The sequence below is a fragment of the Eubalaena glacialis genome, chromosome X (assembly GCF_028564815.1).
Source record: "Eubalaena glacialis isolate mEubGla1 chromosome X, mEubGla1.1.hap2.+ XY, whole genome shotgun sequence".
In the NCBI taxonomy this organism is placed as follows: domain Eukaryota; kingdom Metazoa; phylum Chordata; class Mammalia; order Artiodactyla; family Balaenidae; genus Eubalaena; species Eubalaena glacialis.
In genome coordinates, this window is record NC_083736.1 from 126,270,252 (window position 1) to 126,285,719 (window position 15,468).

Genomic DNA, 15,468 nt, shown 5'->3' on the forward strand with positions numbered 1-15,468 from the left:
CAAATGATGCTGGAACAATGGGACATATCTATATTTTAATAAAAGAACCTCAACCCAAACCTCACTGTATACATCTAACTTGAAATGGATCATAGACTGAAACATAAAACCTAATGCTACAAAACGTCTAGAATAAAACAGAAGTAAATCTTCATGATCCTAGGTCTGGTAATTATTTCTTATATAGGACAGAAGAAGCATGAACCATAAACGAAAAAGTGATCAATTGAATTTCATCAAAACTTAAAACTTTTGCTCTTTAAAAGATATTAAGAAAATTTTAAAAATAAAAAGACAAGCCACAGACTGGAATTAAAAAAAAAAAAAAGGTACAGTCACTTTGAAATACAGTTTGACAATTTCTTACGAAGTTAAACACACATCATAAAACCCAGCCATCCCACTCCTTGGTATTTACTTAAGAGAAATAAAAATATATGTCTACCCAAAACCTGAACTGTAAATGATTACAACTTTATTCATAATCACTGCAAAATTTTAAACTATCCAAATGTCCATCAATTGGTGAATGGATAAACACATTGTTGTACATTCATATAATGTAATTCTACTCAGCAATAGAATGCAGCAAACTACTGATAAATTCAATGACATGGATGACTCTCAAAAGCATTATGCTAAGCAAAATAAGCCAGATTCGAAAGGCTACATATTATTTTTTTAGTATTTATTTAATTAATTAATTAATTTGGCTGCACCGGGTCTTAGTTGCGGCATGCGGGATCTAGTTCCCTGACCAGGGATCGAGGCCAGCCGCCCTGCATCTGGAGCGTGGAGTCTTAACCACTGGACCACCAGGGAAGTCCCAAAGGCTACATATTTTGATTTCACTTATACGAGGTTCTGGAAATGAGAAAATTATAGAGACAGAAATCAGAGCAGTGGTTGCCAGGGGTTGGCAACATAGGGAGGACACTGCTACAAAGGAGCATGAGGGAACACTTCGGGTGACAGAAAATTCTATTGCCTTGATTTCAGTGGTGGCCACAAGCTATATTAAGTTTGTCAAAATTCATAGACTTGTACATACCTAAAAAGTGTGAATTTTACTTTATGTAAAGTATATCTCAATAAACCTAAAGAAAAGCATACTATCTCAGAAATGGCCGACTATTTTAGGCAGAGATCTACATCTAATAGAACTAAAACTGCTGAGTTTTGACTGAAAGTTCAAGATTCATGATTAAAGAACAGGAAGACAAGGAGGACAAAGTTCATGACAGTGCTGTGTGTCTTTCACTGCTCATTGATATAACTATGTAAAAAAAAAAGGGCTCTCGTAAGAAGGAGATAAATGTATATATAATTTAGGACCAAAATACCCCATTTGCTATTTATTTGAAACAGATCAACTTAAAATGATAAATGGCCACTAATTGTTCTCACCAATTGCTTGAGTTTGTAGATGACTCATTCAAAGTATTGCTTAATAAGACAGGAACTTGTTCAAGTACTAATTCCCCTCACTTTACAACTGTTCTGATTTACCAGAGCAGGAAAGAAGCATTTTCATTCTGTGCAATTTCTTTCTCTTGATTAGAGTTTTGAAGAGACACGCGAGAAGCTTATCTTGGCAGCAGAGGCTGCCAGGTAGGAGAAGGTGAAGAGTTGTCCAACCTTCCCCCCACCCCCGAAGGGCCTTTCTCCCTGTATGGCAGGCAGGCTGTTCAGTGATAGTTGCAGGCAGGTGTCTAGCCGTGGATAAGCCAGTGAGCGTGGTCCTAGGTTGGCAGGGAGCTACAGTCAAAACAATGGTAGGAGTCTTTTAAGTAGCATTCTCAGTGCTCCAAGGGAGACCTAAAGTGAAAAATAGACTATAGAAGACTTGTCTTCATTTCTTTACTCATCCATTCATCCAACACATACCTATTGACTGCCCATTCTGGGCCAGTCTCTGTGTTAAGGCTGAAGACACAGAGATAACTGCCTGGTGTAGAGTAGTTTACAATCTTCGGGTGGCAGGCATGGGGGTGTATAAGGGGCAATAGCAGCCAACAGGTCAAAGTACACCTTAATGGAAAAGGAAGGTCAGAGTTGTGATTTACTCCTCCCTGTGTACCATCTTCCATCAGGCTTTCACAGTGCCCCGGGAGTTCACCGTGGAGACGAGACCGGCAGTCATTCCAGGTAGCAGGAACAACATATGCAAGAGAAGTGTGAGTAAGCACGATGTAGCCAGGAAACTGCATGAAATTTGGGGGCACTGAGAGCCTGATGAAAAATGGTGTGTATGGGACTGGAGAGGCAGGCATGAACCAGAAGGCTGAGGGCTTCGTAAGTTGTGTCAAAGAGCTAGATGTCTGTTTGCGGGGTAGACAATGGGGAGCCTATTAGCAGGGGAGTTAACAAACGAAGACTTGCATTTAGAAAGATGATTCCAAGGGCAAGTCAAGGATAGACAGAGGCAGAAAGGAGACTCTCCTCTCTACTGAGTAGCTGAAAAGCTGGTGGTGGACCAGAAAGTTGGTGTTAATTGAAGCGGCAGAAAGAGCCCCTCCATGAACCAACCTTCAGTCATGCAGAAGAAATGACCCATTCCCCTACCCACTGCATGCCTCTAGCTAGCAATCGTGATTGTTTATTTTTCTATCCCCCCTGGAGTAGCAGCTCTCTAAGGACAGGAATGGTGACAAACACACACACACAGAGACACACACACACACACATGAATGCCTGGCTAAAAGTAGACGTTGAGTAACTGCTGACTGAATGAATAAGTGAATAAATATATGAATGAATTGATAGTTTGGGGCCCAAGAAACCAGTTGAGAGCTGTTGAAAATGTTATTGATGGGTTATTTTGGGAGTTGGTAAGTTACCCGTCACATGGAAAGTTGAACTAGATGTCTTTGAAAGTCTCTTCCAATGTGAAGATTTATGATTTGAGGCCACTCCCTGTGAAAGTAACAAGTGGCTGAAAAGGGGATACATGAGATTTGTTCTAAGGAAAGACAAAAAAATGATCAAATAAAAAACGTCAAGGAGTGAGTTTATAATATCAGGGAATAACAAACTAAGGCAGCTAAAAGGTGACAGATTTTTATAAAGAGAATGGAAAACACTGACTGTCATAATTAAGCTTCTGAAGGCAGGCAGTATGGTAGATCAGGCCCTGTCATCTATACAGACACCTCCATATTGGAGGGAAGGAATTGGAGGGAAGGTGCTTGGAGATGGACTCAGAAGCAAGCTCTAGGAGGAAATCCAGGTAGGCAAGAGAGCATAATTGGCAAAGGAGAGTGGGCAGCAACAGGCAGAGGTCCAGATAGGTGGTCAATGAGCAAACATCAGGATACTCAGCAAGAAGAAAGCAGACAGAATACTATAACAGGTAAATCTGGTAAAAAGCAATTGGTCAGTGAGCATCAACAAAATCAACAATGGGTAGCAGAGTCCCAAACACAGGCATGGGTCCAGGCAGAGTTCAAGTTCCGGAGAGGCCTGGCTAAAAGAAAGCATATTTCTACCCTTGGAGCAACTGCGGTACCAACCACTATACCCAGACAAGGACTTCACAGAGGGGCCCGGGTTCTGGCATGGAAGTAAAAGGCCAGTCTTAATTACAAGGAACTAAGCAAGAGCAGCCTTAAAAAATGTAAGCACACAAAGTCAGAATGAGACTAGCAGACATGCCTATCTGCTGAGCTGGCAGCCAGAGGTTCCCAAATTCTCTCCAGCTCAGGACAGGCTGGGGCCCAAAGCCTCGTTCAGGGCTGACCTGCCCCAACTCTGTCCACTGGAGAGCAGTGAAGACATGGAAGTCAGCAGGCCCTCACAGCCCCCCCCAACATCAGACAGCATGAGGCAAGGCCATGAGCAGAGAAGATCAGCAATGAAAGAGAAAGAGCGAGCCTGTCACATGGGAAGGACCAAGGAAGAGGAATATGGAATTCAGTGTATAGAGATCTCTGTTCACCCACCTCCACTTTCTCTACCTACCACCACTTCCCTAATCCAGAATACATATCTTAAAAAGCTCTATGGCTCATAGCTATTACCCAGAAATCTTTTTCCTAATGTACTGTATCATATCATACCATGAAATTGGGTGGACAGCCCATATTGCTACTCTTGTTTCCATTCTGAACCACACTTACATGGTCTTGAGGGGTATAAGCAATGCTCTGACCTATCCACTCTTACTATATGGATGAAAATCTGATGACCACCGAGGGAAGTCACATAATAAAACTACCCCTGGGCTTCCCTGGTGGTGCAGTGGTTAAGAATCTGCCTGCCAATGCAAGGGACACGGGTTCGAGACCTGGCCCGGGAAGATCCCACGTGCCGCGGAGCAACTAAGCCCGTGCGCCACAACTACTGGGCCTGCACTCAAGAGCCCGCGAACCACAACTACTGAGCCCATGTGCCACAACTACTGAAGCCCGTGTGCCTAGAGCCCGTGCTCCACAACAAGAGAAGCCACCACAATGAGAAGCCCCCGCACCGCAATGAAGAGTAGCCCCCGTTCACCGCAGCTAGAGAAAGCCCGCGTGCAGCAACGAAGCCCCAACGCAGCCAAAAATAAAAACAAACAAATAAATAAATAAATTTATTAAGAAAAAAAAAAAAACCTACCCCCAAAACTACACAAGTAGTGGCAGAGCCTATGATAACACCCAGATGTCTCTGCTCCTTTCATGTTTGCAGTGTCATCAAATCTGGTAGAGATGTCTGTTATTAGGAAGAAAAATTGAGTTAAATGCATTCATTCCTAATTTTTAACCCTTCCCACTGAGCTCACACACAGCCCAACAGAAAACCTCTTTCCATCTGCACAGACGTTCCTTGATACATGACAGAATGAAAATCCACTAGAGCCTACACAATTTAGATTATCCAACTCCAAAGCAAGAGAAAGCCTCAAGCAATACCATCTGATTATGCGATTTTGCTGCTGTGGAGAATTAATCAAATTCATCCTAGAGGTTCATCTGCTGCATGACACACTCATTCTTTGATAGCAAAACTCTTCTTTTCCTAGTACTTTCTTTCTTTTTTTTAAATTAATTTATTTTAATTTATTTATTTTTGGCTCGCTGGGTCTTTGTTGCTGTGCGCGGGCTTTCTCTAGTTGCAGCGAGCGGGGGCTACTCTTCGTTGTGGTGCACGGGCTTCTCATTGCGGTGGCTTCTCTTGTTGCAGAGCACGGGCTCTAGGAACGTGGGCTTCAGTAGTTGTGGCACGCAGGCTCAGAAGTAGTGGCTCGCGGGCTCTAGAGCGCAGGCTCAGTAGTTGTGGCGCACGGGCTTAGCTGCTCCGTGGCATGTGGGATCTTCCCGGACCAGGGCTCGAACCCGTGTCCCCTGCATTGGCAGGCAGATTCTCAACCATTGCGCCACCAGGGAAGCCCTTCCTAGTGCTTTCTGATCTTCATCTGTTACTGTGACTAGCATTTGAAAGAATGTAAATAAGCAGGAGGTTGCTTGATCCCTACTATCTATATAATCCTTTGTACTTATACAAAAGCTGGGAAGATAGAAAGGGTCTCATTTCCACTATTACTTCTGAATATAAAATGAGTGAAAAGAGCAGGTAAGAAAGTCTAATAACTGGTAAATCATGAATAATTGAGATGCCATAACATTTGAAGAATGTGATTTAAATTATTTAACAATATTCATCAGTGGTCAAACAGAATTTTGTTGAAAAACTCAGTATATTCAGAAAAGCTAAACAAATATACACTGTATACCAACAACTTGACCTTGACCAACTTTTGGTACCTACAGAGTATTGGCTATTCCTTAAATATGGTTTATTTCTCCAATTAGTAAGAGTGGGCCTTGGGGGGAATAAAACCCTAAAATTTACCTAAAACCATGTTTTCTTTAACTCAAAGTAACATCTATTGAATAAATAAATGAAATGAACCATATTCCTCTCCAGAATCATACAGGTAGAAAAATCAGTAAAAATCTGTTTTAAAAAAGACTAACTTCACAGTGAAGAAACCTGACAAATGCTACCCCAGCCAAGTGATCAAGTTAACATCATCAGTAGAAAGTCATATTGATACTATGCATGGTGGATAAGATGTGATGAGGACAGCCCTTCACTTCTCCAGTCTTCCTCCTAAAAAGCCATAATCCACATCTTACCTTGAGAAAAACATCAAACAAATCCTAACTGAGGGATTTGCTACAAAATCCCTAACCAGTACTCCTCAAAACTGTCAACGTCATCAAAACCAAGGAAAGTTTGAGAAACTGTCACAGCCAAGAGGAGCCTAAGGAGACAGGATGACTAATTATGGTACGGTATTCTCGATGGGATCCTGGAACAGAAAAAAGGACATTAGGGACAAACTGAAGAAATGTGAATGAAGTATGGAGTTTAGTTAGTAATAACATAACAATATTGGTTCATTAATTGTGACAAATGTACCATTACTAATATAAGATAATAATAAGGGAAACTGTGTAGGGCATATGTGAACTCTCTGTACCATCTTTGCAAAGTTCCTATAAATCTGAAATTATCCTAAAAAGAAAAGTTTACTAAAAAAGTTTAAGACGAATTCTAAAAATAAGTACTGAATTCTTCCAGGTGCTGAACAGATACAAATATATAAGAAATATTAGACAGTAACGTTAACAAATTAAGAGTATAAACTTAAATATTCTTTGACTGTTTTTTTGGGGGGGCATATCTCTCAAATTGAGGGAGTCCTCTTAGACCTTATTAGCCAGAACTTGGATTAATAAATGTACGCAGCTAAGGGACTTCCCTGGTGGCACAGTGGTTAAGGATCCGCCTGCCAATGCAGGGGACACGGGTCCGAGCCCTGGTCCGGGAAGATCCCACATGCTGTGGAGCAACTAAGCCCGTGCGCCACAACTACTGAGCCTGCGCTCTAGAGCCCACTAGCCACAACTACTGAGCCCACGTGCCACAACTACTGAAGCCGGTGCGCCTAGAGCCCGTGCTCTGCAACAAGAGAAGCCACCGCAATGAGAAGCCCACACACCTCAACGAAGAGCAGCCCCCGCTCGCTGCAACTAGAGAAAAGCCCGTGCGCAGCAACAAAGACCCAACATAGCCATAAATAAATAAATAAATAAATGTGCGCAGCTAAAAAATCCCCCAATTTTTTCTATTTGCCTTATGATAGATGTATTATCTTAAGTTATTTATATATCTAATTATAATGAGGCATGTTGCTTGCTATTTTCCCTACTGAGGAGTCAACCTAGAATCCAAAACTACTAATAATATACTAAAGGTTAACTTCACCAAAAAGTTTATTGTTTACTTTCTGTGTGCCTTTCAATCTTTCTGAGAAGTGCTTTAGGTGTATTTTAGGAGCCAAGAACATGAATTAGGGATGCGGTGAGGAAGAGTAAGTGGGGCTGCTGGAGACAATGTTCCCGTGGAGCTGACCCTGGTCATCAGTCTCTGAGCAAGTACTGTCACTTGTTTTAATTCCTTCTCCCTCATCCTTTGCTCCCTTTAAATCTGGTGATTTCTAGGAATGAACCTTCTTTATGACATATGCTGTATATTATTTGGTTTGAAGAAGCCTTGAGTTTGTGAAGTAAAGCGATGTTCTTTTTCAAAGCTCTCAGTTCTTAAAATATCAGAACTTGCAAAAAGCACATGCAGGGTTGTTATTATCCCTTCAGATCAATAGCTCAGTCACTGCTATGAGATATTAAAAAAGGAGTTAGGAAGACAAGCAAATCTTTTGGGCTGCATCTATTCTGGCAAAAGCAGCACAGTAGAGAGGCACCAACATATTAAAAACCATTTTAGCAAGTGAGTTCTTGCCAAGCAAAAGAAAATCCTGGGCCACTCTATCTACCCAAATGTTTTCATAGAGGTTTTAGCTAGCAGGCAATTAAATTCTAGGAGCAGCTACAGGCAAACAGAGGCTTGGAGGCTAAGGAATGAGAGTGTATGTGGGCAACAGCTAGACACAGGAGCATTTGCAAAACCACGTTAGGTTCCCCTAACTTCCCCAGAACAAATATTCACTTTAATTTCAAATCCCTTCATCAGCTGAAATATACTTCACAATTTAAATAAGCATTTGAGGTCGGGGAGGGAGGAAGGTGGCAAGATGGTGTTGGAAAGCACTATGGTTTGCGTGGACAACAGTGAGTATATGCGGAATGGGGACTTCTTACCCACCGGGCTACAGGCCCAACAAGATACCGTCAACATAGTCTGTCACTCCGAGACCCTCAGCAACCCTGAGAACAACGTGGGCCTCATCACACTGGCCAATGACTGTGAAGTGCGGACCACACTCACCCCTGACACCGGCCGCATCCTCTCTAAGCTCCACACTGTCCAACCCAAGGGCAAGATCACCTTCTGCACTGGCATCTGCGTGGCCCATCTGGCCCTGAAGCACCGACAGGGCAAGAATCACAAGATGCGAATCACTGCCTTTGTGGGAAGCCCCGTGGAGGACAATGAGAAGAATCTGGTGAAACTGGCTAAACGCCTCAAGAAGGAGAAAGTAAATGCTGACATGATCAATTTTGGGGAAGAGGAGGTGAACACAGCAAAGCTGACCGCCTTTGTAAACACACTGAATGGCAAAGATGGAACCGGTTCTCATCTGGTGACAGTGCCTCCTGGGCCCAGCTTGGCTGATGCCCTCATCAGTTCTCCGATTCTGGCTGGGGAAGACGGTGCCATGCTGGGTCTTGGTGCCAGTGACTTTGAATTTGGCGTGGATCCCAGTGCTGATCCTGAGCTGGCCCTGGCCCTGCGAGTTTCTGTGGAAGAGCAGCGGCAGCCGCAGGAGGAGGAGGCGCGGTGGGCAGCTGCTGCCTCTGCCGCTGAGGCGGGAATTGCTACGACTGGGACTGAAGACTCAGACAATGCCCTGCTGAAGATGACCATCAGCCAGCAGGAGTTTGGCCGCACTGGGCTCCCTGACCTAAGCAGTATGACTGAGGAAGAACAGAATGCTAATGCCATGCAGATGTCCCTCCAGGGCGCAGAATCTGGCCAGGCAGAATCAGCTGACATTGATGCCAGTTTAGCCATGGACACATCTGAGCCCACCAAGGAGGAGGATGATCGTGACGTGATGCAGGACCCCGAGTTCCTTCAGAGTGTCCTGGAGAACCTTCCAGGTGTGGATCCCAACAATGAGGCCATTTGAAATGCCATGGGCTCCCTGGCCTCCCAGGCCACCAAGGATGGCAAGAAGGACAAGAAGGAGGAGGACAAGAAGTGAGACTGGAGGGAAAAGGGGGCTGAGCCTGTTCAGGGGGCCGAGTAGGGCGGAGTGGGATATAGGGTTAGATGTGTTGTCTGTAACCACTGCAACCTAAATAAAGCTTGGCAACTTTTTTCCTTAAAAAATAAATAAATAAATAAATAAACAAATAAATAAATAAATAAATAAGCATTTGAAACATGTCAACTGCATATACCTGTCTCCTGATTAAAGTAAAACTTAAAAGGAGACACCAAAAAATAATGGAGAAGGCCCCACTCAGCGAGAAAGATGTTATCTGGAATCTCATATTTAAAAAACAAACTCTTGGGACCTCCCTGGCAGTCCAGTGGTTAAGACTCTGCACTCCCAATGCAGGGGGCATGGGTTCGATCCCTGGTCAGGGAACTAAAATCCCGCATGCCACATGGTAGCAAAAAAACAAAAAACCCACAACTCTTGGGCTACACTTAGCGACTTGTTTCCAAAGAGTACAGTATGGAAAAGAGGAAAAACAGCAGCTTTAAAGTGGAGGAATCAGGTAAACACTACTTTAGACAGGTGATCAAGGTCAATGCCAACCATGATAAGTCATGTTAATAATTTGTACTCTTTACACCTGAAACTAACACAACATTGTAAATCGACTATACTTCAATAAAAAAAATTTTTTTAAATGTACTCTTGATATGGTGTAATGAAAATGGCATTTCACCTCACCAGTCTTCCTCTCAAAACTCAATAAGCGCCAGTCTAATCATAAGAAAAACGGACAAATCCCAATTGAGGGACATTCTACAAAATATGCGACTAGTATTCCTCAAAACTGTCAATGTCATCTAAACCAAAGAAAGTCTGAGAAACTGTCACAGCCAAGAGGAATCTAATGAGATATAACTAAATGTGATGTGGTATCCTGGCTAGGATCCTATAACAGGAAAATGACATTAATGGAAAACTGAGGAAATCTGAATAATTAAGTATGGATTTTAGTTAATAATAATGTATCAATATTGGTTCATCAATTGTGACAAATGTACACTACTAGCATGAGATGTTAATAATATAGGAAACTGCACGTGGGGTGTGAAAACTCTGTACCATGTACGCAACTTTTCTGTAAATCTAAAACTATTCTAAAATTTAAAGTTTTTAAAAACATTGAAAAAAATCTTTTGTTGGTTATCTCCCTTCTCCATTCAAATCCTGTGCTTCTAACCAAATATTACAAAGAGAATCAATGAGCCTTGGGCATCTGTTATATGAGAAAGAAACCTGCAATTAACTTCCTATGGATCACTTAATAGTCACCAGGTGGGAATGGTTTGTCAACAGTGTCCTTGAGTCAAACATGGAGCAAATTTAAAGTCAATGGCAAAATCGGGGATGAGTGACCTTTAACAATGCAGTCAATCCATCAGCAAAAGTTTGATGATGTAGCACAGCCCTGAAATCTAAACACAGCCAAGAATATGCACATCTAAACCTTGCTAATGCTTCAAAATGCATTAGATATAAATCTAGGAACTATGACAACCTAAGCTTTAGCAAAAATCATTTTGACCCTGTATAATAAACATTAAAAAATTAATGGGACTTCCCTGGCAGTCCAGTGGTTAAGACTCCTCACTTCCACTGCAGGGGGCATGGGTTTGATCCCTGGTCCGGGAACTAAAATCCCACATGACACGCAGTGCGGCCAAAAAAAAATTAAAAGCAAAGCACTCCAACACTAGAATCATGGGCATTATCAGTTTTACAAGCATTTCCTGGAATCGGATGGCACTAGATAAACGTTAGATTCAGAGGGGTGAAGGTTGAAAAATATTATGGAATTTCTAAAGTCCAGGTTTGGGTTGATTGATCAAGCAGACCTTGTTTACATTTCAGTTGATATCTGAAGACAATTGATAAAATGGGGGTGGGGGAGGGTGGCAGCTGAAAAGTAGTTTATTACCACCCACTGTTGATTAGAAACAATGTACCTAATTTCAAAAGTAGGTTTAAGTTGCACTTCATATTTTACTTAGTCAGAGTCAACCTTCAGTCAGTATTTTTATAGAACCCTGGTTCTCAAACATTATTCTGCATCAGCATCACCTGGAGGGTGTGTTACACCAGATTGTCAGGCCCTACCCGCAGTTTCTGATACAGTAGGTCTGAATCAGAAGCCTGGGCGTTGCATTTCTAACAGCTCCCAGGTGATGCTGATATTTGTCTTTTATAAACATTCCAACAACTTTAAAAAACCTATGATCAAATGTAAGCACCTCAATAAAATCTAAAACCAAATTTAAATAATTTGGGAATTTTCTGCCCTTTTTCTTTAGCAACAAATATTTCTTAAGAATTTATTCCAGTACTCGGCACTATACCAGACACTGGCCCTGGGCACAGAGCACTAAGTAAAAGCACACGTGCCCTTTTAAATTTTGTTCTAGGGGGAAGGCAGCTAATAACTAGCTCCAAGATTCATTATTAATTACAGTTGCAGAAAGACCTAAGTAAGAGAAGTACAAGGTGCTATGAGACCCCATTGAGATTGGGTGGTCTGACCGCAGCGGGGGGTCGGAAGGTTTCCTTAAGGATGCTTGAGTTTAGTACCGAAGGAATAGAAACGGGGCCCTGAGGATTCCACACAGTGGGAGCAGTGTGCGGGAGGAGGGCGAGCCCTGAGGGAAGGCCAATGTGACTGCAGTGTACAAGGTGAGGGGCAAAGGTCAGAGATGTTATTGCACAGGCAGGCAGAGCCTGGTGTGCACAATAAGGAGTTGAAATCTTACTCTGTGAAGGGAACCACTAGGGATTCTTAGCATGAAACTGACTTAAACTAATGCTATGTTTTTAAAAAATCAGTCTAGCTGCTTCGCAGAGATGGATTAAGCTTGGCAAGACTGGATCCCAAAAATATTCAGGAGGCATAATCTTTGGAATTTGGTGAGGGACTGGGTAAGCTGGAGGGAGAGGAGAAAAGATTCAAGGGTAACTTCCAAGACTATAAAATGCTATGAAGTGATTAGCAGTGCTTTTCCAGTCTGACTTGAGTTTTTCTCTGTGGTGTAGCATGACAGGCAAAAAATGTATTTTATCTGTGCCTAGAAAAGGACTGGACTCACAAAAATACTTAAAATAGTAGGATAACAGATCAAATGCTTCCCTTTTCCAAGAAGAGAAAATTCCTTTTGAGAGCATTATATATTAAGCTCAAAGTTAACCTTACTGTCTCCTTTCATGATTGTGGAAGCAAAGACTGACAGGGTTACTCATTCCGTAGTCTGTGAACTACAAGAGCATTTTATTTTTACCTTTCTCATGGCATTTATCACTTCCTGCCTTGTATTTTCATTATGTATCTGTGTATCTTATCTCCTTTCCTAAACTGTAAGTTCTCTAATGAAAGATAATGATTACTAACATAGAAATAAACCCGAGACAATCTATCTACCCACATCTAGGGGTGTTGTAGGTGGGAAGGGCATTAGAGTAAAAACAGGCAGAAAATCCTTTTCTTTTGTCTCATTAACCAAACGGGTTGTTATTAAAAAAAAAAAAAAGTGATGCAGAAGTAGGAAAAGGTGCTTATTATGTATTTTACATTGACATATAACTTAAAGCAGCACTTGAATATAATTAAAGAAAATAATGAAGTGTTGGAAACTACTGCTTTCTCTAACTGGAAGGGCAACTAAGCAAGATTTTGGATGACCAAGCGTGAACATGAAAATACTTCCATTCTTTTTATGTCACCACATCCTTAAAACTGCACTGACAATGGCTGACTGAAATTAACCAGAGTTCTACAGCAGACTCAAATTATCAATAATTCCTACACTTAGAAAAAAATCACCCTGCCACCCCCCAAACCCTATAAAACCAGTATGTGCAACACACTCTGAACTGAGTGTTGCAGAGGGATCTTAGTCCCTCCTTTCTTAGGGAGCTAAGTTTACTGTCTATCAAAGAGCCAAGAAAAAATCTCTCAGACAGATGCCTCAGTCCAGGTCCTAGCATGGTAATTCACCAATTCATTGTTTAAGGCTTTCTTGTACTGCTTGCTCTAAATTAAACTGTAGTATAATGGTGCCTTTTCCACTAACCTGAATACTTTCAGATAAGGTCTAAGATTCAGGCATGTAAAAGCCTACCCTGGGTTATGGTAACCTCAGAACAACTCAGAATGGTATTTCTTGCTCACAGACTTCATTCAGAGCTTTATTGAAATGGCACCTTGCCAATGAGGCCTCCCTTTGTTGCTCTATTGAAAAATTGCAACCGCTACCACCTGATACTTCCTATCTTCCTTCCCTGCTTTCTTTTCCCTTTACCACTCATCACTAGCATACAAGATATTACAATTATTTATCTTGTTTATTGTCTGTCTCCCTGTCTACTGGTTGTCCCCCCAAATCTGTTCTTCCTTTCTTCCTGAGCACCTGGCTTACCAGCTAGAAACTGCATTTTTCTATCTCCCTTATGGCTAGGGAGGACCACGTGACTAAGATTTCGCCAAAGGTATATGTGTAATAGTGATGTGTGAAACTTCCTGGTCATTTTCCTAAAGAAGCTGGCCCTGGACCCCTCTTTCCCTCTAGCTGGCTGGAACTTGAAAACCAAATGCTGAGGAAGGCAGAACTGCCCCACTAGCCTGGGACCCTAGATGATCTCATGGAATAGAAGCTGCCTCCTTGCCCTGGGCTATTACAGGCCAGAAAGACAAAGATCTACCTTTTGCTGGCCATTGTATTTTGGAGCTCTCAGCTTATCCTTTACCCTAACAATACCCTCCCCCATTAAAATGTAAGGTCCATGGGGGCAGAGATATTAATCTGTTTTGCTCACCAGTGCATCCCTAGCAAGTAGAAGTGCCTGACACAGGGTACGGTACTTAATATTTGTGAATTGATTAAATAGACAACTTCATTATTATCACTTCCACATCTTCAAACCACCTTCATGGCTTCAAGAAGTTCAGATTACAAGATCCAAATTGCTCCTAAGACAGCGCCCCAGAAGTTCCTATACTCCATTCATTGCCATCTTCCCCCTCCTCCACTGAGTGTGCCCTTCAGCCCCACTAGCCTCCTTTTCAGTTTCCCAACGTGCCTGGCTCTTGCCCAACTCAGGGCCTTTGAACAAGCTGGTTCCAGTATCTACTCCCAAACCCCTCTGCAGAAGTAGCCCCTCCTTCCTTCAGTTATCTGCTTATATGCCATCTCCTCTGACAGAGCTTGCTGGCTACCCTATCAAAAACAGACCTTATTTCTGTTATCTCTGTTTCTAATTCATTTTATTCAAAACTTATGAAAGTGAGTAATTATAATATTTGTTGCCTTATTTTCTTTTTAAATATTTATTTATTTATTTATTTATTTTTTGGGCTGCTTTGGGTCTTCGTTGCTGTGCATGGGCTTTTTCTAGTTGCAGCGAGCGGAGGCTTCTCTTGTTGCAGAGCATGGGCTCTAGGCGCGTGGGCTTCAGTAGCTGTGGCTCGTGGGCTCTAGAGCGCAGGCTCAGTAGTTGCGGCGCACGGGCTTAGCTGCTCCACAGCATGTGGGATCTTCCCAGACCAGGGATCGCACCCACATCCCCTGCATTGGCAGGCGGATTCTTAACCACTGCGCCACCAGGGAAGTCCCTGTTGCCTTATTTTTAAACTGTAAATTAGATTATAAGTTCCCTAAGGACACGAACCACTTCTGTTTTTATTTACTACACTATCCTCTTTACTTAGCATAGTGCCTGGCCGGTCATAAGGTCAAAAGGTGCTGAGTGTTTATTTTTAAATATTTTGAAGTAGACATGAGTTAAAGCATACGTAGCTCTCCCATAAATGTAGTCTTCAAATGTCCTTGACTACCAGCCTGACAATAATGTAAGCTTCTACTTATGGGGATATAAACCAATGCATATTTCGGCATGCTTTTAATTGTTTTCCTAGAAGGATTACCATTCCTCCTTTCCACTACGAGTTTTTAGTTGCTAACGACCTGGTGGAATTTGAATGACTCCTATTGGTATGATGGACCAAGGGCAACTTTTACAAGGATGTCTCAAATGCAGGTTCATATGGGCATATACAATTCAAAATAAATGATGATTATGTTTTGGGGGCATGCCAACTGGCCTCCCAGGACCTCAAACCCAAAGATCAAAGATTCTTTCATCTCTAAGGTCAAGGTTTCAGTTCATCAATTTGCTTCTGCATTATGTAATCTGTGGTGGCCCTCTAGAACTGTGTGGGCACCAGCCAAACTGGGTACTCCAGAACA

The 15,468-nt window shown here is 42.2% G+C and overlaps 2 protein-coding genes across 3 annotated transcripts in view; one reads left to right on the plus strand and one right to left on the minus strand.

The window, feature by feature from the left end:
* ATP11C (ATPase phospholipid transporting 11C) overlaps nucleotides 1-15,468 on the minus strand; it is a 164,755-nt gene that overhangs the window by 131,287 nt on the left and 18,000 nt on the right. The window lies entirely within an intron of this gene.
* LOC133082170 (26S proteasome non-ATPase regulatory subunit 4-like) lies at nucleotides 8,064-9,226 on the plus strand. Its single transcript, XM_061178636.1, has one exon. The coding sequence runs from the start codon at nucleotides 8,084-8,086 to the stop codon at nucleotides 9,140-9,142; it is 1,059 nt and encodes a 352-aa protein (XP_061034619.1). The 5' UTR covers nucleotides 8,064-8,083; the 3' UTR covers nucleotides 9,143-9,226.